This window comes from Grammomys surdaster, unplaced genomic scaffold (genome assembly GCF_004785775.1).
Source record: "Grammomys surdaster isolate TR1022 unplaced genomic scaffold, NIH_TR_1.0 251, whole genome shotgun sequence".
NCBI lineage: Eukaryota > Metazoa > Chordata > Mammalia > Rodentia > Muridae > Grammomys > Grammomys surdaster.
In genome coordinates this window covers 2,328,073-2,352,361 of record NW_021604692.1, presented here as the reverse complement: position 1 = coordinate 2,352,361, position 24,289 = coordinate 2,328,073, and the positions used below count along the sequence as shown (strand labels likewise).

The following is a 24,289-nucleotide window of genomic DNA, read 5'->3' as shown; positions in this document are numbered from 1 at the left end:
AGAGTAGCTGCCACCCTGAGCCTCCAAGAAAAGCTGAGCCAGGGAGGGCTAAATACTTCTTATTTGCATAGTGTAGGATTCTCATGGCCCACCATACTTCCAGCCCTATCTGTCCCTAAAGTCCCAGGCTGTCCCCTTCCAGTGAGCTTATCTCACTTGGTGTAGGAGAGTGACAAGGGACTCCAGGCTCTGCCTAGAACTCCATCTTCTATTTCACAAAACTCTTGCTCCTCAGTCATCTTGCATCTCAGTCAGGACTGGCCGTCCCAGACCAGGATGAGTGGTCCTTTGTGCAGATGTCTGGACCATGGGAATGGGTCACAGGCCTGGAGCCTTGGCAGATTTGAGGCAAAACAAGTTAGTCTCCCAGATATTGCCCCAGAGAACCTCACTGCAGGGTGGCAGGAAGCCAAAATTTATGTCACATCCCCAGAGCTATTTTTTTTCTCTCGAGCTGAGAACCACTTGGCAGCAGAAATGTCTCAAGGGTCCTGAGGACAATTTCCTTTTAGAGAAGATAGGGCTGGGGACATAGAAGGGGATCTAGAACTCCCAGAAGCCCTGGCAGCCTAGAACTAGAGCACCCTTTCTAGAGCATCCCAGGTGACTCATGCTTCCCCCCCCACACACACACACAGTAGAAGCTAGAATCTTCCACATCAGAGCATCAGGGCTCCAGGTCCTTGATCCTTATAAAAGATCAGCAGCTCCACAGGACATGTTATCAAGAGGTATTCTAGAACCTAGATGTCTCCCCAACAGGTCCTCTCTCAGTGCGACAGAGTGAGATTATGGGTCCTCATCTGTAGTTGAGCTGGACAGAATCTCCCTGGACATGTTATCTGCTGTGCTTAAGACCTTCCTCTAGAGGGCACATCCCATATGCACATCTAGAACAAATGGCACCTTGTGACCTTTCACTTGAGGGGTCTAGACTTCATCCATAATAGAACTCCTCCCAAGGGCACCTCCCAAGCAGAGGCACCTCACTCTTCCTATTGCTGTCAGCCCACACTCCTCAGGGTTCTCTATCCTGCCAACACCTGCGCTGTCAGATCCCCAAGTCCCCTCCCCGACTCTCTGCTCTAATTCTCTTTCTGTCCAGCTCTGCTTCCTACAGGAACTGTGCCAACCCTGTCCAGAGATTCCCCCCAACTTATCCCACACCCCCCACAGCCTTCTCCATCCTTCTCTCAGAGATCCCCTCCCATCACAAGGCAGCCCTTCCCCCACACTCCCTGAGGGGTACTTGGGCCCCAGGCAGTGCCTCCTCTCTTGCAGGCTCACCAGGGATGATGTGAGATGAGTCTAGGCCAGGGAGAGTTAAGACCCCTGTGCCAAGCATTATATGGCATCTCCAAGAGAGCAGGGCAGTCCATGAGGGGTAGCACCAGTTGACGCCCTGTGCCCTGGTCCAGGGGAACTTAGAGAATGGGCCACAGGGCTTAAAATGAGGCCTAGGGCCTCTACGGGGTTGCCCTCTGCCCTAAGGGATCTTAATGGTGGGACCATTCTTGGATCCAAAGATCTACTCCCACTTAGCCTGGTGGCCCTGAAAAATCCAGACTCAACACTGTGGTCAATGTGGGGTCAGCCAAGCCTGTCCCTTTTGGGAGGCCAACTGCGCCTATACTGTGGTCTCATACTCCAGCAGCTCTTGGGAGGTGCCCATGCTCCGGTACTGCAACCGGGGTGTGGCGGGTGAGGAATACTCCAGTGCCAGGATGGTCTTCCGGAGCCGGCGGTCAATAAAATGAGCATCCCATGCTGGGTACTTTTTCCGAGGCAAGTCAATCCGAATGACAGGCCCCTCTGTCCGCAAGGGGCGAGCCACTGGCGTGGGAGGCAAACCGGGTCGCACCTGGAAGACAGGTGGTGTAGGGGTCCCTGCTCTCTCACCTCCCCCTGCGGCCCCATCCCGCTCGGTGCCTGTAGTCCTCGGCAGAGACCTTGGCGGACTTGTGATGGCATCAGCTGGAGGGCCACAAGGCCCTGGGGCTTCAGGGAAGATGCAACCAGGTGCCTGGGGACCCAGCATGGGGCCATTGGGGTGCAGGAGACAGTAATAGACACACATGAAGAATATGCCCAACGCAAAGCTGGAGGCCACCACACAGACCAGGATGAGTGAGTAGAAGTCTGTGGAGAAGTTGCGGCTGGAGTACCAGAAGCCAGTGAGCGCTGCGTTCTCCAGCAGCACGATGCAGTAGTAGAGTGTCACGCGGCGGCGGCTGCGGCCCTCCTTGACGTTGAACCAGCAGAAGATGTAGATGATACCCACCACCATATTGTAAATGATCTCCTCCCACTTGGACATGCAGAAGTCTGTCTCACCCTGGATAACCCAGAAGGTCATGATGCACCAGTGGGCTACAATGAAGATGCCGAAATAGAGCTTGTAGACGCTGGCAAAGAGGGCAAAGGCCAGGGTTCGGGCTGCAATGGTGAACAGGTGCCACAGCACTTGGACCACAGCACCCTTGTAGGACAGAGGCCGCTTGTCATCTCTGGAGTCTCTCAGCACCTTCTGGTAGGATGCCAGCGTCCAGGCCAGGGACACAAGGGAGGCAGAGATGGAGAGAGCTGTGGAGACAGGGTAGGGGTGGGGTGGGCTGGGTTAGGGGTGGGTCCAGGTTGGGGTCTGGAGAGGAGGAGGTGCTGGGTCAGGACCTGGGTTCTGAGCAGGTGTGAAGGTCTGTGGATCAGGTGTGAGGAAGGTCTGGTTGGGGGGGTCTTCAAGGGCAAGGATATGGGGGTGAGGTGGGAGAATGGGCTGGATACTTCTGTGGGTGTGGGAGCATAAAGGGAGAGTGATCCTCATAGGCAGAAAGTCTAGGATTCTAGTATGGGGTGTAGACAGGATTCAGGGGTCTTGGTGGAGGGTGGGAAATGGGGGTCCAGGACTCTGGAAGAGTAGGTCAAGAAGGGATAATTATGTCACAGAGGAGTCAGGACACCATTAGAAGATATGAGGCTGGGTATGGAGGGGCAAGCAAAGCTAGGCAGAACTAAAGGGAGACTCCCACGTGGGACCCTGCATTCTGGGCTGGAGAGAGGGCAGAAGACGTCCCCAAGGGGCCTGGAGCTAGTGATGGAGTCTTGAGACACTGAGGTTGGGCTAGGGAGCCTGTGGGTGGGAAGCCTGTGAGTTGCGTTAGAGATAAGTGACGTGGCTTTTCTGTGACACTGACTCTCTGGGACTGGAGTGTTTCAGAAGGGGCAGTGTTGGTGTGAACGGGACCTGCTACAAGGGTGGAGACCAGAACATCCAGTGAAGGGATAGGTAGATAGATTCTCTGGAAATTGATGGTGATTGAACAGGTCTGTAAAGCAAGGGGTCCCCAGAGGGTGCAGGCTGGGACGCAAACAGTTTGTAGAACATAGCCGGTAGAGGGCTCCCTCAGGGGGCCTAAGTTTTGTTGGAGGGAGTGAAGGGCAGAGGCAGGTCTGCCCTGGAACAAGGGAAGAGAAAGAGGAATTCAAGGCGTCTGAGGGGTGGTATCAGAGTGGAAGAGACAAGTCAGACGGGAGAAGTATGAAGGAGCCCAGAGGGTAGTGAGGACAGTGTGGTTCCCTAAACTCTGGGCAAGCATCTCTGCTTTGGGAGCCAGGAGCAGGGTATCCTCAGGGACCAGCGGGTGGTGGGTGGGGCTCACCCGTCAGCAGTTCGGGCTCTCGGCCGCGGTGGACCAGCAGGCTGAGCTGCAGCACCAGCTGCGGCGCACTGCGCAGGAAGGTCTCCAGCAGACGCAGCATGCTCACGTCCGCGCTCTCGAACAGCATCCGCCAGTAGAAGTGGCGACGCAGCCGCTCCCCGCGCCAGCGGCTCTGCAGCCCCAGGTACAGGGCGCGCAGGTACCTGCAAGGGAGGTGGTACTCAGGTCTAGGCTCCTCCAGTTTCGTGTTTTCCCTACCCCAGCCTCAGCCTGCGCGCCGGGCCAGGTCCTCCACCTCCAGGACCTACACCATGGCAGTAAAGTAGACTCTGCGGGCCGTGGTTGCAAAGCACCGAGTGCACCCATTAGCTTCTCGCCTAGTCCTGTCCTCATCTCAGGTTTAAAGGAAGGGACTGGGAGCCAGAGACCATAGCATTTGCCCAAGATCACACAGCAGAACCAGAACTCAATTCCAGGTAGTAATGAACAGACCACATCGCTTCTTACTGGAAACTTTGAAGAGATTCGTTCATGGTTTTCCTGTATGGATCACAGATGGTGCCAGGCCCGAGTCCTGACCCACTCAGAGAAGCTGCTCACCCAACAAACTTCATAGTTGCTTGTCACAAGTCATGGTCATTTAATGGTCCTCCTCACCACCCGGCTTTTACACCTCTGTTGTTCCTTTTACCTGGAACACCCCCCCGCCCCGCCCCCACCCCATTCTCATCTCATTCCAAAACCTGGGTAAGTCTTGCTCTTGTTTCAAATATCAGGCTTCTATTGACCATGTGCGGGAGTTAGGAGCCTCCCTCAGCCTAGCCCCGCTCCCACCCTCTTCTGCTACAGCCCTCCCCACGGCAGGTTGAACTTCCTGGCTAGACACACATCTCTCCCAGCTGTGAGCTTCAGGCCAGTGATTACAATCACCTGCTAAGTTCAGCACACTCGGCTCTTACCACATGAGGTGCTCAGTTCACGTGTTCACAGATGAATGAATACATAGTTGTAAGTTGGTTGACTTTAATGGCTCCAACAAACTTGGAGCGGGAAGGGAAGGATATAAGGTCTGAGTTCAATTCCCGACTCTATTTCTAATTTACTCTATTGAGTCCTCATTCCTTCTGAAGTAGCAGAGAGGATGGATGATAAAGACCAGTGTCCACGTGGTTTGAGGAACTGAGTTATCCCACTGGGACCACAGAACCTATCTCTCCCCAGTCCAGGAAAAACTTTGATGCATATGGCAGGTTATGCTCTTTGTCCAAACCACAGTGAAATTCTCTAAAAGTGGCCTCCCCAGAAAACGGATGGAGAGTGTCCGACACAGATCCAGTGACCTATTGCCTGATCTTCAAACAGAATCACTAGGGATGGGAAAGTGCTGGCATTTCTAGGACACTGGAACCAGGGGACCAACTCTATACATGCTGTGGTGACAGCCCTCGGAAGGAGCCAGGGCGCCATAAAGTCTCCAGATGATAATGAGAAGGGTGGGCGTGGTGGCTCTGACGCTTCAGAGCTAGTGTTCTAAGTCCTGGGCTCTGTTCCCCAAAATGTGGCCAAGAACATTCAATTTGCGGTCCTCTTGACCCCAATTAATGCTGCTAACTCATCCCCAATATGACACTTGGTAGCCAGGAGGGGAAAGAAGCTGTCTGCATGCCTGCCGAGCGGCCCTAGGTCGGGACTGTGTTTCTTCTGATGAGTCGTGGTAATTCATCTCCCTTTGTCATCCATTTTTCATCCTGCCCCCCCCCCACACACACCAAAGGATTCCTGCGGCCAGCATCATTCAGTCATATAGCAGGCAAGCTTCAAGCTAGCTCTGTATCAGGTTTATGTCCCTACATATCTCACCCTTCCATGAGAGCGAGATGAAAAACTTTGTTGAGGAAGAGGAGCAGTCAAGGGAAGGTTTTCTGCAAGAAATAGTTTCTCCCTTCATCTTCTCTCTTCTTCTTTCTTTCCTGACAGTATCTGTGGTAGCCCAGGCTGGTCTAGGACTAAGTAGCTAAGGATGTCTTTGAACTCCCAGTCCACTTGGCTCTGCTTTCTGAGTGCTGGCTGGCTTTACAGGCATGTGACACCATGCTAATTTTCTATTTGTTTTGTTTGTTTGTTTTTTATTTCTTTTTTTTTTTTTTTTGAGACAGGGATTCTCTGTGTAGCCCTTGGATGTCCTGGAACTCACTCTGTAGACCAGGCTGGCCTCGAACTCAGAAATCTGCCTGCCTCTGCCTCCCAAGTGCTGGGATTAAAGGCGTGCGCCACCACCGTCCAGCTGTTTTGTTTTTAAGGTAGATTCTCATGTAACCCAGGCTGACCTCAAATTCCTTACTTAGCTCAGGTCTTGAATTCCTAATCCCTCTGTCTCCACTGCCTTCCACCCTTCCTATAGGCATCACTGTGCCTGGTTTTGATTTCGGTTTTAAAGTGCACATTGTCTGTAATCCCAATGCTTGAGAGGAGGTTGAGTCTGGAGAACAACAAATTCAAGGCCAGCTTGGGCTATGAAAAGAGATTTTGTCTGGAAAAAAAAAAAACAAGTCAAATAAAGTACAGTGGAGACACTAGTGGTGGTGGGGGGAGCTGGAGAGAAAGCTTGTTGGTCATAAACACTGGTTTTTTTTCCAGACCAAAAAAGTTGGTTCTATCCCAGAACCTGCATAGCAGCTTGTCTGGGCCTTCATTTTCAAGGGATCAAGTGCTTTCTTCTGTGGGTACTGCACAAACATACATGCAGACAATATACCCATGTAGATAAAGTGCAAATAAAGTAAATCACACACACACACACACACACACACACACACACACACACGACAGCAAGGGAGGAGGGCATTCAGAATGGGCAAATGTAATGTACAGAGGCCATGAGGGCCCATGCCCTTCCGGGGGACTAGGCTGAGGTTTGCTGGGCTGGGCCCAGACAGGAGGCTTCCTATGAGACAGGGGCCCCAGGAAGACCAGAATTTTCATAATTCATCATATTGCGAAAGTTCATCAAATTCTGCAACCAGTTCCAGGCTGCAGGGCTAGGGGTCTACTCAATATTGGAGTACATGTTTAGCATACACAAGGCCCTGGGTTCCATCCCTGAAAAAAAGAATCTGGACTGGAGAGTATAGACTTAATTTTTAATCTGAATTCCAGAATTGGAGGTGATAGGATCAGCTCAGAGCTTCCAAAGCCCACTCTGAGGGCTGGCTTGGAGGAAAGCCAAGGAGAGGCTGAGGCTGATCCTCCAGGCTAAGCAATGGCAGAATTGAGCTAAGGGAATGGTGCACCAGAGGGGAAGAGAACAGACCCAGAAGTGGTCAGTGGTGAGGGCTATGGGGTGGGGGGAGGTGGTCTCAGGGCTTCTGGGGGCCCCAGAACACAGATCTTCATTCTAGGCCTCCACTTCTGCCCTCCTCATTCCTGTGGCTCTGACTTCGTACAGGAAGGAGAGGCCAGCTGGTCCAATGTGCAGGGGCCTGGGGAGCTGGGGAAAGAGCAATACCCTGGAAGTTTCTCTGAAGCTAGAAGACCATCTGTTTCCGCCCAGGTTAGGATGAGGGAGGTGCCAGCCCCGCCAGCATCCGTCACCACCTGGCAGGCCTCCTGCTACCTCCCCGCCCACTCCTGCTCTCTCTTCTGCCAGCTTCCAGCTAACCGCAGACAAAGGGTTCACGTTGTCCAGGCCTGGCATGGGGAGGGGTAAAAAGGAGGTTTCTGCCGCCTGCCCATGGAGTTTGGGGGTGTAAGAGTAGCACAGAAACCACGCTGCAGCCTAGGGACAAAAGGCCCAGCCTTTTTGAGCCCAGCCCCACTCTTGTCCTTTTGGCAACAGGACCAAAGCAAGGGTTGTTCCTTCCAGGCAGCGCTAACTGCTCACTGCCAGGGGCCTGTGAGATGTTCATGGGCTTAGGAGAGTGTTTGAGGCTTGTGGGGAAAATTGGCTTTAAAAACACAGGGAAAAAAAACTGCAGAATTGAAATTAATAAATGTTTAATTAAATGCCTGGAAAACAGAACATGATGTCAGCTAGTCATTTGCAATTTTGCTTTTATTTGGTTAGCTATAATTTGCATTTGATGTTTGATGTGGCTGTATTTTAATATGCTTGATAGATGTTAAGCTGCTGAGGCCTTAAAACTGCGCTGTCTAGGACATGCAACCTTATTTCCCTGGCTTCAGTTTCCCTTCCTCTGGAACAGGGCTGTGCATTCTATGTGCACCACAGTCATCAGAATGAAGATTCCAGAGGCAAGATGGCCAAATACCAGCTGTGTGGGTTTGTGTCCCAGCCCTGCCCTGGACCCTGCTTTGTGGCCTTGGGTAGTTTCAGCTTTCCTGAGCCTTTGTTCCTCATTGTAAGCATCAAGCGATAAAGAGTTAAGAGTAATTTACAAACTGTAGAGGGATATGGGCATAGTGTCAGTGGAGAGAAGAGGAACATATGTTGGGTGGGGGGTCTCTGGCTCCTTGTGGCCACCAAGCAACTGCTCTTGAAACCTCCTGCAGGAATCCCACTGCACTCTACACCCTGCTCCATTTGAAAGTTGAAAGAAGCAGATGTCACCATGGATGGGGCTGATAACACCCACGCAAGACACCCACCTCAAGGCAAGGAAACCAGATTTGTTTTTCTTCCAACATGCATCCAGTGCCACTCCCAACCACCTCTTGGGTGGGCGCCACCAATTGGTACAAGCCATCATCTCTTGCCAGGACAACCACATGAGCCTCCCCTTCTCAGTGGGTCTCCTCCATCCGCTCCTGCCCCCTACAGTCCGTTCTCCAAATAGCAACCAGCGGGGAATTCTTAAAGACCTACAGATCTGGTCACTCACTTTCTGGAAGCCTTACATAGGCCTCTTACCACACTTGGAAGGAAACCCAAGCTTCTCCCAACCATCTGGCCTGCTCATCTTCTCACTGTCTCAAACCACTGTCTGCTTGTTCTCCACACCCCAGCTGCAGTAGGAGTTCCCTGCCAGACTCGCTCCAGACTCAGGACTTCTGCACTTGCTGTGTGCTTCCTCAGATCTTGCTCTGCCTGGCTCCTCATCAGCCCCCTAACACATTCTTAGAGGAGGCCACCCATCCCACATTGGCACCTCCCACCTCCAAGGTTCATTCTAGTCCATCCCATCCCTGCCTGACTTCTGGTCCTCCAGCCTTCATCTCCTGGGTGCTGAGATTGCAGGTGTGAGACATCCTGTTTATGAAGCGCTGGGATCAGTCCCGGGGCTTCGTGGATGTTGTGCAAACATTCTGCCAGCTGAGGTCCACCCTCAGCCCCTAGACATTTTCCTTCTACTCTGTCACTGGTACTCCATGAGTCAGGGGCCTTGTTTGTAATGGTCACCAGAGTGTCCTCTGCTTTTGTGAAGGTAGAAGGCAGGTATAAATGTTGAATGAACTGATAAATAAGTCTCAGGTATGTCTCCTTCCTGGTCTTAGGCCCTGGACTTCTCTGTCTCAGTCTGCACAAAGCTAGAACACCTCCCAGAACTCCACTCCTTATTCATTCTGCTGTTCTTCCTTCAGAAGTCTTCCCTGGTGCCCCTCTGTGATTATCAGATGTCAGTGGCCTGAAGCCCAGGATGAGTGGCACTGCAGCCAGTGCTCTTAATCTACAGGCCACCGTAGGCTGTGTCCTCAATTTACAGGGGTATAGAGACATCTTTTGGGACTGAATTTCTGGTTCCTAGTCTTTTTTTTTTTTAGAGTCTTGCTATGTAGCTCTCTGTCTGGACTTAAATTTGCTAAATAATCAAGGATGGCCTCGAATTCATAAGATTGTCCCTGCTTTATCCTCCTAAGAGTTAGGATTGCAGATGTTAATCCAGTTGTGTCATTTCTGACTTCCTGTCTCTAAACCAAACAGAATATTATTGCATTTTTGTTTATTATATGTGTGTGTGTTGACATGTGTATGCCATGTGTGGAGGTTGGTGTGTGTATTTATGTATGTGTGTGTGTATGTGTGTGTGCATGTAGGCATGGGTGTGCCATATATGGAGGTTGGTGTATCTGTTTATGTGTGTGTGTGTGTGTGTGTGAGCATGTGTGTGTCATGTCTGGAGATTGGGGGGACATCCTGTGGGAGTCAGCTCTTTCCTTCTCACATGTGAGACCCAGGGATCAAAATCAAGTGGTCAGGCCTGGTAGTAAGTGTCTTTGCCTTCTGAGCCATCTTGCCAGCCTTCACCTCACTGTCTCATGCTAAGAGAAGGAGCTTGCTCTAGAAGAGAAAGCTGAGGAACCAATAAGCATAAACAGGTGGGGCTGGGAGCACAAAAGGCCTGGACTGAGAAGTAGAGAGGCCAATGTTAGTGTTGGAATCCACCTGCTCTGGATCCATGGCTCCCTCAGGACCCTATGACCTCTGTGAGCAGGCAACAGGGTCAGTAAATGGAGAGAATTCACTCTTTTCCCCTATCAGGTCACTCCTGTGACCCAGCATATTCCAGAGCTGAAGGAATTTGCTTTAATGGAGAGGAGGGGGGTCACTGTTCTTGAGAAACTTCTGAGTTCAGTCCTTGGTTTACCCCATCTCTCTCCTGTGAGGTGAAATTTCTGTCATTGGTTTTAGTCTCCATTCAGACAGGCAAATGTGGCCTCAGAAGACAGATCATTGGTGGTGTCTCCCCACTTGAATGTCATCTCTCTCTATCCCTTTACCATGGTCAGTCAATCTGTGGGCCTCTGACTGAGATCATGCACCATCCCACCGGTCTATGCTGTACCAGCCTGTTCTTCAGATACTACATTCATCTGACAGTCTGACCTGTGCTCTGGGACCAGCCTGTCTGCCCTGTGGACACAAGCTTATTTTTTTCTTCTTGTGGGTCTCTTTGCCTGGGGCTTCCAGTCCTTCACTGACTGGTCCATCTGCTGGCCTGCTGCTCAGCTCGTGGCTCAGCATGACTGCCCGTTTTCCAGCCATCCTCTCCTGCTTGATTCTCTTCTTCCTGACTCTGGGTTCTTCTCTTGTCTGTCTGTGTCTCTCACATCCTCAGCTCTTCCATCTGTCGGTCTCCGAGTTTCTGAGCCTGTGTTCTCGCCCCCTCCCCACTCCCTCTCAGGGCTCTGGGCCAAAACCACAACAGCTTCCAGAGGCTCCCCTGCTCTGCTCGTTCCATCCGGAAAGCAGCCTACAGGCTTGCTAAAGACCCATCTCCAAGACACCTGCAGCCCTGTGACACCTGCAGGCTGAAGGTGGGGCTGGGGAAGCAACAGGACTCCCACCCTCCAAGTCCTTCACCTCCTTGTAGGATGACAGGAGACAGTGTGCAGGGCTTCCTGATAATGACATCAACCCACATTAAGCACTGACCTTCCAGCACAACTGGGAAAACAGAAAGTGGTAATGTGGTACCAGCTAGACATGTAAGCAAGGCATTTTGAAGGAATTGTCTGCTCAGAGACTTTGTCAGGAAAGAAACTTGGTACATGCCAGTGGGAGTGGAGGAGGTTCTACAGTCAGGAAAGATTTTCTGGAAGTTGTGATTGCTGAGGAGTCTGAAGTAGGTACAGGAGCTAAGCAGGTAGAAGGGGGGGGATTTTGGTAGAGGAAACAGCTTGAGCAAAGGTCTTTATCTTATGACCCAGGGATGTTTAAAAGAGGGTAGTAGTTTTAGAGGTAACAGTGGAGAACTCATATATGGTGACAAGAGTGGAGGGTAGGTCAGCTGCCAGGTCAGAGAAAAGGATGGGCTTTTATCAAAAAAGGAGACAGTTATCAGACATTTGGAGGAGGAACTCGGCCCAACTCCAACATCTGGAAAGCAATGGGGCTGTGTCTCTGGACACAGAGAGGTCCCTCATTTCACCAGCGAGTGGATTACGCTGAGTGGGGGATCCCAGACCCCACCTGTGGGTTTTGCAGGCTAGCCTAGGAAGAGTGGCTTCAGCATCCCCTCCCGCTGGTTTATGCCTCAATTCTGAGCACTCTTGCAAGGATGTGAAAATAGGCCCTTCCTGGGGTTGGCTGCCAAAAGAATCCTAAATGTCAGTAAAGAATGTGATTTTACACGTTTGGCTCCCATTTCATGTGGTGCTGGGAGCCAGGCTGTCTCCCTTCTCCTTCACAGCCCCTGAAGAGTCACAGCCCCTCTTCTTGGCTGGCAGCAGGCCAAACAACTTCCGGCCACTGATTTTAGGTCTTAGCTAAAAACCTGTGACTTTCTCCCATCACACCTTCTCTCATCAGCTCCCAGCCAGCGTCCATATTCTTGCTTAGTAGAAAAACAGAAAGCTGCTCTGGAGCAACATGTCTGGGACTAGGCTTCTCACATCCCTCCTTTCTTTGGGCCTCAACTTTGCCAGCTATGTTATGGGTTGGTGATGTGCAAGAGAGACTAAAGCTCTTGTGAAGGTCCTTTGCTCCCCCCAAACCCCATGTCCCATCCTGTCCCCTGGGTGGGGCCCAGAGACAGTGGGGAGGGGCCTGATTCCAATTTCCTGGTCACATCTGAAGGTATCTGAAAACTAATGCAGACAGAAAGAATCACATCTGACTGTTTGTGGTCTCACAGAAATTCCAGAAGTAGATTTGGAATTTCTAATGCCAGTTCTCTGAGGACTGAACGATTTCATTTTGGGGGGCTCTGGGGAGCCATAGAGGGGTACCCTATCTAAAGAGGCAGCCTGTTTCAGCTCTAACCACACACCCTGGGAGAAGATACAGTTCAAGGATAGAGGCTTCCCTTTGGTTTCCCTTCCAACTTCTTCAAGCTCAGCCAGAAATTTAGATATTAATGCAAAAAGGAAAGTCCCAAGTTGGAAATGATGGTGACTAGTTAATGAGATAACACACGATATTAAACAAACAAACAAACAAACAAACAAAAAAACCAAACAAACCCTTCTGTGCTCTCATGAGTTTATATGCACCACATGCTTGGCAGTTAAGAGCACTTGTTGCTCTACCAGAAGACCTGGCCTTGGTTCCCAGCATCCTCTATATGGTAGTTCACAACCATCTGCAACTCCAGTTCCAGGAGAGCCAACGCTCTCTTCCGACCTCTACAGGCACCAGGCACACACATGGTGCACAAATATACATGCATGCAAAACACTTCTATACTCTGGAAAAAAAAAAAGCCAGGCATGGTAGAACGCACCTGCAAGCCCAGTGATGAAAGCAAACTGGGAATCTAAGACAGGCTGGTCCCTGGAAGTTCACTGGTTTTCTTGGTGAACTTCCAAGGGAATGAGGGACTCCTGTCTCAAACAAGAGGAGGGAGATACCTGAGAAATTACTCTGGAGAGTGTCCTCTGACCCATATACACATGCACTCACATACACATACACACCTGCACATGGTACACATATATATCTACAGGCAAAGCACTCATACACATAAAAATAAATTAAAAAAAAATTAAGTTCACTTAAAAATGTGTTCCTCCATCCCTCTGTTCCCATTTCAAAGGCTCAATGGCTGTTGGTGCCTGGGAGCTCCTACATTAGACAGCACAGACCCAGAACACTGCTGAGCCCACAGAGTCGTCAGACGGCACTGAGTGCTACAAAACCAGGTTCGCCAGGAACCAACGACATTAATGATACTCTGTGAAGCTCATCGTGTATGTTTGGGATTTAACATGCTAAAAACTAAAATGCTGCTTTAAAGAACAGGTGACACCAGGGATGTAGCTCAGGGGAGAGCGCTCTCCTGTCATGTGTGAGGCACTGGATTTGATTCCAGCACCACAAAAAAACAGGTGAACTAAAATTAAAAATCAAATCTGTAAAACAAAAGCAATAGGGAGCGGGTGAGATGAAATTATGGGGAACAACCACATCCCAGGCTGGGTCTCCCCAGATGTCACCGCCTGCAGTGCGACCGTCCAGCAGCATGGAACTCGGTATTATGAGACCCCCAAGTCAAGGCTGCGAATTTAAACCACAAGGGTGTTACAGTCATCTTGTGTGTCCCTTAAAATGAAGTGACAGAAATCCCCACTTCCAGCATCTCTAGCCACCTCCTCTCCGCCCTCTGCTGCTGGGTGTCTGTGCCCTGGAGACAGCTGTGAGCTCTTCTTGCACACTACATTGGAGCCACAGAACAGGATCTTCCTCCGTGAGGCTCAATAGGTGAGGGTCACTGAGAAACAGGATCAACCCCCGGGGCTCTTTTCCATCCCCTTCCCCCTAAGCAATAGGATGGCTTAGCCCATAAGGGTAGCAACACTCAGTGCTTTCTAAGGATGTACTCTATGACAAGTTCTGATGTCCCTAAAGGAACCCAACGGCGGAACCATCATCTCTCTCATCTTATAGACAGCCTCTGGCTGATGAAGCAACTGTGCCCAGGATCACACAGCTCCAAAGTGATGAGATCCTGACCTGCCCAGGGTCCAGAGTGCTCCGCTCCTTTGTTTTCTTTCCCAAGTCTTGGGAAAACTCAGGCCAAAACCCTCAAGCCCGCATCTGAACTTTACATACAGAGGGAATGACTCGCCCAGAACTCCGCTCTCAAAGGCTCTCTTCAATTCACGTCAGCATTATTAAGCATCCACTCCACACAAGGAATTATACTTCTTCTGTGTCCTAAGTCAGCTATTCCTTTTTCCTCTGGGGAACTGGACTCTACAGGTTTTCACGTTGACTCTTATCCTCAGCCCACTGGCACCGGGAGGCTGAGGCTGGAGTCTTAGCAAACCTCACTGCTGTGCCCAAGTTGCAGGCTTTTGCTGAGGCTGGAGTCTTAGCAAACCTCACTGCTGTGCCCAAGCTGCAGGCTTTTGTACTGCCCTAGCTCTGATGCCACAGCCATGAAGTCAAAACCGGTGCCAGCAGGCTCCCCATCCAAGAGCTGGCTCGGTGCAAGGCCACCAAAGGTAACAATGACACAGCCAGGCCTCCCTAGGCTTGTGATCTGTGGGGAAATCAGCCAGATGGGCTGACAGGAATGAGTGATGAGCCCAGGGCACAGCTGAGGAAGAGCTTGGAACGTTAGCAGAAGGTACATTATTTTACATTAAAATAAAACATGTTAGATGCTTTTCTGTTTTTTTTCCTTCTCATTCTCAAAATAATGCCTGATTGATCAATCTAATAGAAAACACTAACCAGGCCAGGGGGATAGGTCAGCACATAAAGAACTTGTGCAAGTGTGGAGACTAGCATTTGAATCCCCGAACCCATGTAAAGTAAAGTGTGTGTGTGTGTATGTGTGTGTGTGTGTGTGTGTGTGTGTGTGCCTGTAATCCCAGCACTCCCTTGGTAAGATGAGAACAGAAACAGGAGAATCCCCAGACATTGGTGGGCCAGCTAGCCTGGTATATACAAATGCAAAGCAACAAGAAATCCTGTCTCAAGGTGTAACGCTAGGACTGACTACCCAATGTTGTCCTTTGACCTATACATGCTGATAGCATATACCCTCTTGCACTCACATATGAAGGCACAAACACACACACAAACATGATATATATCTGGAAAGATGGCTCAGCACTTAAAAGTACTTGCTGCTCTTACAGAGGATCTGAGTCTAGTTCCCAACACCCATATTGCACAGCTCTCAACTGACTGTAATATAAGGCAGGATTAAGTGACTTCTACACTAGCTTCTGAGGGCAACTGCACTCACACGCACACCTCCCCTCACATGTACACATATACCTAAAAATTTTTTTTACTGAAGTATACACTTAGCTAGCAGAAGGCAAAATGGCTTAGAACTCACACAGGTGGGCTCGGGATTTTCAGCCCTGGCTTTGCTATCAACTGGGAGCCTAGTCCTTTCTGTAACCCAGCTTCACATCTATAAAATGGGTCAATAATACTAGCTAACATGGAGCACTGCCATGTGCTGGACAATACTTAGTAATGTATAAAACATGTTCCATGTATTCACTCAGTACACAGCACATAGGGCTAATATACCTACACACAGGGACTGTCATCCCTTCCTCAAAGATGAGAAGAAACCCAGGCTTAGAGAGGTGACGTGGCTCATTGAAAACCTTATGTCATGGAGTGCTTGCCTCCATGGCCTAAGTCCTAGACTCCATCTGTACCCAGCACCACATAAATCAGGGTGCTGTGTACATGCCCTGCAATCCTAGCTCTGAGGGAACTAGAAGTTCAAGGTCACCTGTGACAACTTAGTGGCCATCGGTAAAACCTGTCTCAAAACACAAACAAACCCAAAATCTAATTAGCAGGTGGAAATCTCCCTTAATCGCACACCTTCTCAATGAGATGCTTTTGGATGGCTGGAATGCATAACTCTTCCATCAACAAAACTGCCAAGAAAATTTCACTTTAGGAAAATATAAAGATGGTTTTTGCCCGGTTGAATAAACAGAAGATGGTGTGAGGGGCTGAGGGTGGTGCTGGGTTTGTTCAGAGAAAGCTTTCAGAAAGAGGCAACGTAGGAGTGTGGCCTTCAAAGGTGACTTTGGGTTTCAATTGCTGAATCGAAACATCATGACCAAAAAGTTTGGGACTAAAGGGTTTGTTTGGCTCACACTTCCTCATTGCTGCTCCACATCACCAAAGGAGGTCAGGACAGGAACTCAAACAGGGCAGGGACCTGGAGGCAGGAGCTGATGCAGAGGCCACGGAAGGGTGCTTGTTCCCTGGCTCCTTCCTCATGGCTTTCCCAGCCTGCTTTCTTATGGAACTCAGGACCAGCAGCCCAGGGATGGCACCACCCACCATGCGCTGGTCCCTCCTCCATTGATCATTGTTAAGAAAATGCCTTACAGCTGGATCTTGTGGAGGCGTTTTCTCAGTTGAGGCTCCTTCCTCTCTGAGGACTCTAGCTTGTGTTAAGTTGCCTTAAAAACAGCAAGGACAAAAGGCGAGTGTAGGTTCCCTGGTGGGAAGCAAGAGAGGATGCAGATGGAGGAGGCAGGCCCTGGGTATCAGTGGAGCCAAATGCTCTGTTGTAGGGTTGAGAAGAGGGGAGCCAGGGGTGCCCTTAGGTTTCTGAGTATCAGATTCATGATTTCCATTTGCCTCTGGTTGTGAGCAGGGTGGGGTGGGAGAGATGTGATGGAGGAGGTCCATAGCAAGAATTTGAACACCTTCACAAAGGCAGGGTGGCAAATGGAAAGGCCAGAGTAGGTCTCAAACCGACTCCTCCCCTCCCCAGGGACCTTTGCCCCAGCTGCTGGGGTTCAAAGCCATTTCCTTGCAGCCCTCCTTCCCCCTGGGTCCCCAGGGTTTCTTGCCTGTGTGGTCTTTATAGATCAGAGGACAGGGCCTAAGTGCCGCTTCTGTGTCTGTTAGGAGTGGCTCTGGTGGACTGTGGCTGCCCTGAGGCAGGGGAAGGAAGGGCGGAGTGCAGAAAGCATCAGGGAGGGTCTCCCTGGAGGAGGGTGGGGAGGCCACACTGGAACAACCCTGCCAAGTCAGCACAGGGAGGACCATTTGTGAAGGGGCTGTAGCCAAGCCCAAGTGGTTGTAAACATGTTTCAGATGTGGGTGTGATGATTCAAAATCCTAGACTCATAACCAACACAAGAGAAACTGGTCCCTGGGTTGAAAGGATGAAGAGAGAGGATCGAGACACTGTCTAAAAAGACTGTGACTTGGGACTGACATTACACATACATATGTAAACAGCAAGGGCTAATGACAATCAGCTGCTTCTGTGTTCTAGGCAAGGCGCCGAACATGATACTACATATACTGTTTAGCTCGCGACACCCCAGGCCACACATGACAGTGCTATTGTTACCAAGACACAGGTTAAGTTGTGACCTTTGCCCAAAACCACAGAAAGTGGAAGATGCAAGGGTACTGCTGTTTCTAGAGAGAGGGTTGTGGACATTACCCATATGAATGAGGAAACTGAGGCAGGGCTAGCGAAAGACAGAGATCCTGTTGGCCCAGGTCTGTTTCCCTTTGCCTGCAGTTCCCTTCCTAAGACCACCCTATGCCCCTCACTAGCCCAGTCATCACCCACATGCCACCTCTGTGGTGACACTGCCCTCCCCAGGTCATGTACTCTGCCACTCGCTAGCTCCTTGCTCTGTCTCAGTTTTGTGTGTGCGGTGTATCTACCTGTGTGCATGTGCAGGTGTGCACACGGAAGCCACCGAAGGGTACTGGGTATCCTGTTGTTTCACTCTCTGCCTTATTTCTTGAGACATGGTCTTTTACTGAATGTGGAGTGAGACTATTGGCCAACAAGTCGCAGTCACCCTCCTGTCTCCATCCCTCCGCCAGCACTTGGGTTACAGACACATGTGGCTTTTTTTGTGGGTACCAGGTATCAGAGCTCAGCTCCTCATGCCTGTGCAACATGGCTGTCCCCCACTGAACCATCTACCCAGACCCTACTTCATCTTCTCACAAAGTTTACTACCATGTGACACACAGTCGTCCACAATGCCATCTTCATCACTTCTTTATCCTTGGCACTCAGAACAGTTCCAGGTATACAGCAGGTGCTCCATAAATGTTTGCAGAACAAGTAACTGAAGAGTAAGTGCAGTTACTGAGTGCCGTGTCACTGTGGCTCACAGCCCCCTCTCATCATGGGCTACTATTCACAAAACAACAATGGTGCTAACCGCTGCTACCAGGTTTTTTATGTTGTTGTTGTTGGGTTTTTTTTTTCCAAGACAGGGTTTCTCTGTGTAGCCCAGGCTAGCCTGGAACTCACTCTATAGACTAGGCTGGCCTCAAACTCAGAAATCCACCTGCCTCTGCCTCCCAAGTGCTGAGATTAAAGGCGTGCGCCACCACTGCCTGGCCAGTTTTTTTTTTTAATTACATTTAAATTTTTATATTTGTGCACCGGTGTAGGGGTGACATATGTGTGCCACAGCTCACATGTGAACCTCAAGGGTTCTGTCCTTCCACCATGTGAGCCCCTTGAACTGATCTCAGGTTATCAAGCTTTGTGGCATTCTCCTTTACCTGTCAGGACATCCCACTTGAACAGACACCAGGTTTGGAAGACGTAAATGATGGGGGCAGCCCTGGCTAAGTCCTTGGGATGTGTTACCTCATTAACCCCAGAACAACACAAGAAGCAGATAGGTGCAATTATGTTCTCTCCTTTGGAAGGCGTGGGGATTAGGCGGCTTGATAGATAATGGGTGCAGGATTCGACTGGACACCCTGACTGAAGAGTTCACACTCTTCACATTACACCAAAGATCGAGCTCCTCAGAAGGGACCAAGAGCTTGATTTCTCAGCTGCACCGACTCACTGCGGAAGTTCTCTGGCATGTAGGGCTCGCTGGCACACACAGGCAGCAACAGTACAGCTGGACTTAGGGAGCTGTAAGAGGGAGGCCCCAGAAGCTCACTGCCACCTCCTCCTCCCCACCTCAGGGTGCCCAGATTCTGACAGCTGGGGAGGAATCCCGTGCCAGGTCTCCTCACACTAATTGGCTTAGGAAGCCATGCTTATCTGGGCAAAGCTGGGGCCCATGAGTTCAAGATTAGGGAGAGCAGGATTCATGGCTTACTGCTTTGCTGCCTACAGGGTCAGAGGAGGCAGAGTTGGGACTTTAATTGGCTTAACAGCCCTTGGTGGCTTAACGGCTCAGAGGGCTGGGGTGGGAGGTAATAAAGATTTGCCGGTGTCCAGGCCACAGCCAGATTCATGCCCTACCAAAGGATCTGTTTGCGGCTCTCCCAGGGACTCAGTCTGTTACTGCTTCAAGGCATTTTCTTAGGATCCATGCCAGGGATGGAGCTGGGTCTGAGGATCAGACAAAGCTGGAGAGGAGCCTCCCCTCCCCCACCCACTCCTGTAACCTCAATCAAGTTCCTTGACCTCTCTGAGCTTTGCTTCCTTGTCTGGTGAATGAATGTATCACTAACCACGGAGGGAAGGTTTTAATACAAGATGCCTGGGACCTCTCACACAGCTCTTGCTACAACATGGCGGGTGTCCATGAGCTCCTTCCTTTTATTTTACCTTCTGACTAAAGGACCTTATCTCTCGGGAAGTGATTGTCCAAGGTTATATAAAGAACACCCAGCCCCAATGTTTCCTTTGGCTGATGCTATTTTTTTTAAGTTGTGTGTGAGTGTGTGGTTGAGTGTGCATGTGTGTGTACCACTGCACAGGTGTGTAGAGGTCAGAGAACAACTTGTTGGGGTCAGTCTCTCCTACCACATGGGTCCTGGAGAGTGAACTCAGGTTATCTGGCAGGCTTGGTGGCAGGTACCTTTACTCACAGAGCCATCTCATTGGCTCTCACTGACATTATTTTTTTTTTATATAAAAATCTTAGAATTGGATTTTCCAATTTCCCATTGCCCTTGAAAAATCAAGACCTGGCAATGTTGGACCCATGATTTCTCAAGGCACCATTAGAGAGTGACTAGGTGGAACCTTTATCTTGTCTAGGACACTTGTTTACCATAATATCCCTTCCCTAGTCTGACACCCCATGCACCCTTGTCTGTGTGACCCCCTCCTGGATTTTGAAGGCACTGTACAGACCTGAAAAGTCAAAATTATCTTTATGAGTGAAATTCAGAACTCGGGTGAAGGATCAGGAAGAAAATGACCAGCATTCTCTCGGGGGTCACCCTGGAGGGCTCAGTTTTCTCTGGTTCCCCCAGCCTCACCGCTCAGAACACCTTCTGGAACACTTCATGTGGTGAAGCATCATGTTGTGCCATCACCATTTAATTTCTAGGCATGCCAGACTGCACGTGTTCTTTCTACTTCCTCTAAATGTTCCTATTTATCCAGGCCCCTGGCAGTTTAAGAATCCAAAGCTTGTGGGACAAGGGGCCACAGAATTCAGTGATAGCAGACCCAGAGTCAGAGCTGTAGCCTGGTTAACGTGGCCTGGTGGGCACGTTTCATTCCCCATAGCCATTTCTACGAGATATTTCCTAATTGACTGCAGAGTCTGAATTTACTGAACAGTCAAGCTGGCAGTAATTGCTTTCTAGTTCTCTATAGACCCCAGCCTGGTGCACGGAACTGAGTACCCAGCAGGTGACCAACTCATTTCAAAACCTATCCAAAGGGCAGGTGTATTAGGAGGCAGAGGAGACAGTACTACAACCTAGATATAGGAAGGGTGTTGGGGGAGGACCCCAAATTGACCTTGATGACCTTAAGCTGTTCTGGGCAGCAGGTGGTCACATGGAACTGTACCGCATCATTATGGATCACAAGAACAATATCACATCTTAGGATCACCACATCAAATTATGCTGTTTCACACACAGGGCAACTAAGGCTCAGAAACGGAAAGAGCCTGGCCCAAGGTCACTCTCAAACCAAGATGCAAATGTAAGTCCTCTGAAAGTACACCCTCCCCAAATCCAGCATTTCCCCACAGTACACAGTTTCCTCATCGCTACCCACTCGGTTTGACTGCCTCCCCCTCTCTTCACATTCTTATCTCCATGAAACAGAAGCCGGACTTTCTATCAGCGTGCAATCTCACAATCTCAGACTCATAATTCTTCAAGCTTTGGGGAACACTTTGGTGGCAGAACTGCAAGGTGGATAAATTGAACTTGGGTTTTGAAGATGCAGAATCTTGAGTTCCAAAGCTCCTGGTTGATCACTATGTGACCTTGGGCAAGGGTGCCCCTCTTTCTCAGCCTCCCTTTCCTCATCTGCCAAGCGAACATTATAATACTAACCACAGGATAGAATTATTAAAGAAGACACAGGATAGAATGAAGGTTTTTTAAAAGGCAATCAGTAGGCTTGGCAGAAATGGTGTGCTTAATAAATTAATTACAATAGCATTGTAAATTAGGGTTTGAGTGCTTAAGTCAATGTTTTTAAAAATGTGATCAAGAGGAAGAATTCAAAAAGTAGGACCATGCAAACCCTAAAATCTGAGATTTTTACAGGCTTGATAGTACTACAGTCAATTTTTTTCCTTTTCCCAGAGAGATTCTGAGTTTTAAAAATACTGTGCAGTGGACACAAATGGCTTCTCCAGGTCAGGCCTCCCAGGTCAGGCTCCCCACTCTTGTATGATTGTTCTCCTTTTCAAGTCATCTTATACCAACTCTCACTTTCCCTCCCAGTGTAGAACAGTGGAAATACTGGAGAGAACTATTTGTACTCAGAACCATGGAGTTCAGTGGACCTCATCCACACCATTCCCAGACACCACCCCTGCCTGTCTGTGGTCAGTTCTTCTCCCTACTGGAGGGAAACTCAGTCTCTGCTCAAGAAAGAAGATTACTATTAGCTTCCTGTATGTGGATTCTCAATGGGGAGGAGGGTGGCCTGTGAGTTGTGGGGCAGCTGGCCCACTTTAGGCTAAAGGGAAAGGGGGGGTGAAGCTTTGGCTACCCAGAATAGGAAGTTACCATTTCAGAATCTAAAAATAACTCACCATCTGTCCACTTGGGCACAGAATGGTAAATGCAGATTAGTTCCTGGATGTAGACATGAATATTTTTATGTGTCAAGCTAATAATAATAATAAGACCACGAAGAGTGTTTTCCCCTTCCCCCGACTCTGGGGCAAGAGAAGTGGAATACCCGAATCATCTTGGCTGGAGAGGATGGGGAAACTAAGGCAGAAAGAGAGCGAACAGAACAACAAGGGTGACACACAGTAAGTGAGCAGCTGGGGCAAACGCCAGGGGTCCAGTGTCCAATGCTCGTCTCAGAACAATGTCTTCTGACTTAGACAGAGTAATTCAAATGCAACAGAGTAAATAACCATCTTCTGTATCTGAAGAGTGGTTTTCCCCATGCTTTCTACACCTCCGTTATAATCTCGGCAATCCCTGACATTCCCAAAATATGTTCCAGTCTCAAGAGTCCCCACACAGATCTCCTCTTGCCTGCTCATCCCAACAGGTTAAAAAAAATAAAAAATAAATAAATAAAAAAACAGCGAGATGAGAAGAGTAGAGATTCCCCTCATTTCACAGGTGAGGAAACAGACTTGGAGGAAGGAGGAGTTGTGCCTACGATCACACAGTAAGCAGCCCCATTTTGTCACTGCAGAGTACAGCCCAAGGAACTAGAGTAATTCTGATTTGAGAGGAGCTGTGGTTTAGATTTCCCCCTCTCTCCAATTAACTCAGCCCAGCAGGCACCCTACTTGCTGGCAAAGGATGAAGCCTGGAAGTGAACAATTTGAATGAAGCCTCAGCGTTGTTTTCCGGTCTGAGGACTAAGGGGCAGCCAGTAGCCATCTAGTGTCAGAATCAAGATTCCAAATCTCCTTGGTCCCTTTTAGGGGATGGGAGGGCACTGTGGAAGTAGGAGCCAGCGAGTGCTGAACTGGGTTCACCTCAGGCCCTTTCTCTACAAAACCAGGAAGTTTGGGCGGGATAGTCATTTAGCTGCCTTTCCCAGGATGTTGAGGTGGGCTGCAAGTCTGAACTGAGTGCCTGTGAGCTGTAGAGAGGACTTCTGAGTGGTTTCCTAAGTCGACGCTTGGTACCTGGACATGGAGGAAGGGTCAGGACCGGAAGGATCCCTGTGGTCCTAACACTTGTCCCCACTCCCTGACTACTCCTTGCTCACACATCACTAAGGATCTCTGACCCCATCTTGCCGCGTTAGCGAGATCAAAGCTATGGATCTGGGGTCCAACAGAGTTTGGCAGAGGTGAGGAGCTGACTGAGAAGAAATCAGAGCTGCAATGGAGTGGGTCGGGGTGAGTGTCAGGACAGGAGCAGGACGAGCTAGAAAGGCCACAGCAGATCTGGGGCGGCATCCCACTCCCAGGACTCAAGCTTCCTTCACCTGCTCTTTTCCTACCTCCAGACCTGACCGAGTTGCAGGAGGTGAACGAGGGTCTGCAGTAGCCAGACGCAGAGGCGGCAGCAGCGGCGGCGGTAGGTGCCGGCCGAGGATGGTGCGGGCCGGGGGACCAGCTCCGGGCTACCTTCTTTGGTCCGGAAGGCGATAGCACTGTCCTTGGTGCTGATGGCGGCTCCGACTATGTCGCTGTCCTTGGTGCTGACGACGGGTCCCGGGGTCCCCGCGGGCTCCGAGTAGTCGTAGACAAACCAGCGGAAGCTGAGCAGCTGCACGACCAGCGAGGGCAGCAGCACGAAGAGCAAGGTGAGGCCGAAGTAGGTGCTCTGACCCTGCAGGTAGTAGGAGGCCGCCAGCCACAGGTCGGTGGCGCCGTCGGAGAAGAACACGAGCAGCGCGCACAGCACCCAGCAGCAGTCCCGCAGCTCGTAGCGTGGCCCCGGGCACCCCACCTCTACCGGTCCCGGGCCCGCGATCCCCGCCGCAGCCTCCCCGCGCCCTCCCTCCCCGCCCCGATCTGCTCCCGCCGGCCCCTCGGGCCCCGGGCCGGCCACGGCCGCCGCTCCATCCGACTTCGCGGCCATGTTGGCGGAGCAGGAGGCGGGGAGCGACTTCCGGGCGGCGGAGCGGGTGGGGTGCGGAGTGGGGAGGACCCTGCGCGGGCGGCTCCCGCCTCCCGCTCTTCCTCCGCCGCTCCTCTTCCTCCTCCCCTCTCCCTCAATTATTCATCCTTGCGGGCGCCGCCCCGCCCGGGCTCCGGCCTGGATGTGGGCCGCCCCCTGGGAAGGGAGGGGGCCCGGTAGGGGAGAGCATCCCAGGTCACCCTCGCATGGCTTCTTCGGAGGCGTGGAGCCCAACCACATGCTTTCTGCCTCTGGCCTCCCCCTTTGATGGCCCCCGCCCTATCCTCTCCTTTTCCATTGATCTCCTGCGGTACCTCCGGTGGTT

At 50.6% G+C, this 24,289-nt stretch overlaps 1 protein-coding gene across 1 annotated transcript; it reads right to left on the bottom strand.

Moving 5' to 3' along the window:
• Positions 1–824: 824 nt before the first annotated feature.
• Positions 825–24,088, bottom strand: Xkr7 (XK related 7). The gene is made up of 3 exons (XM_028775012.1): positions 23,342–24,088; positions 3,657–3,859; positions 825–2,583 (listed from the first exon to the last, which is right to left on the bottom strand). The coding sequence occupies exons 1-3, from the start codon at positions 23,923–23,925 to the stop codon at positions 1,628–1,630; spliced, it is 1,743 nt and encodes a 580-aa protein (XP_028630845.1). The 5' UTR covers positions 23,926–24,088; the 3' UTR covers positions 825–1,627.
• Positions 24,089–24,289: the final 201 nt, after the last annotated feature.

Excerpts from the sequence above, each read along its gene's own strand:
- Xkr7 (XM_028775012.1), bottom strand. The coding sequence starts at position 23,925 with ATGGCCGCGAAGTCGGATGGAGCGGCGGCCGTGGCCGGCCCGGGGCCC. Across the intron at positions 3,860-23,341 it reads CAACTCGGTCAGGTCTGGAG|GTACCTGCGCGCCCTGTACC; the intron begins GTAGGAAAAGAG and ends CCTCCCTTGCAG. Across the intron at positions 2,584-3,656 it reads AGAGCCCGAACTGCTGACGG|CTCTCTCCATCTCTGCCTCC; the intron begins GTGAGCCCCACC and ends CTGTCTCCACAG.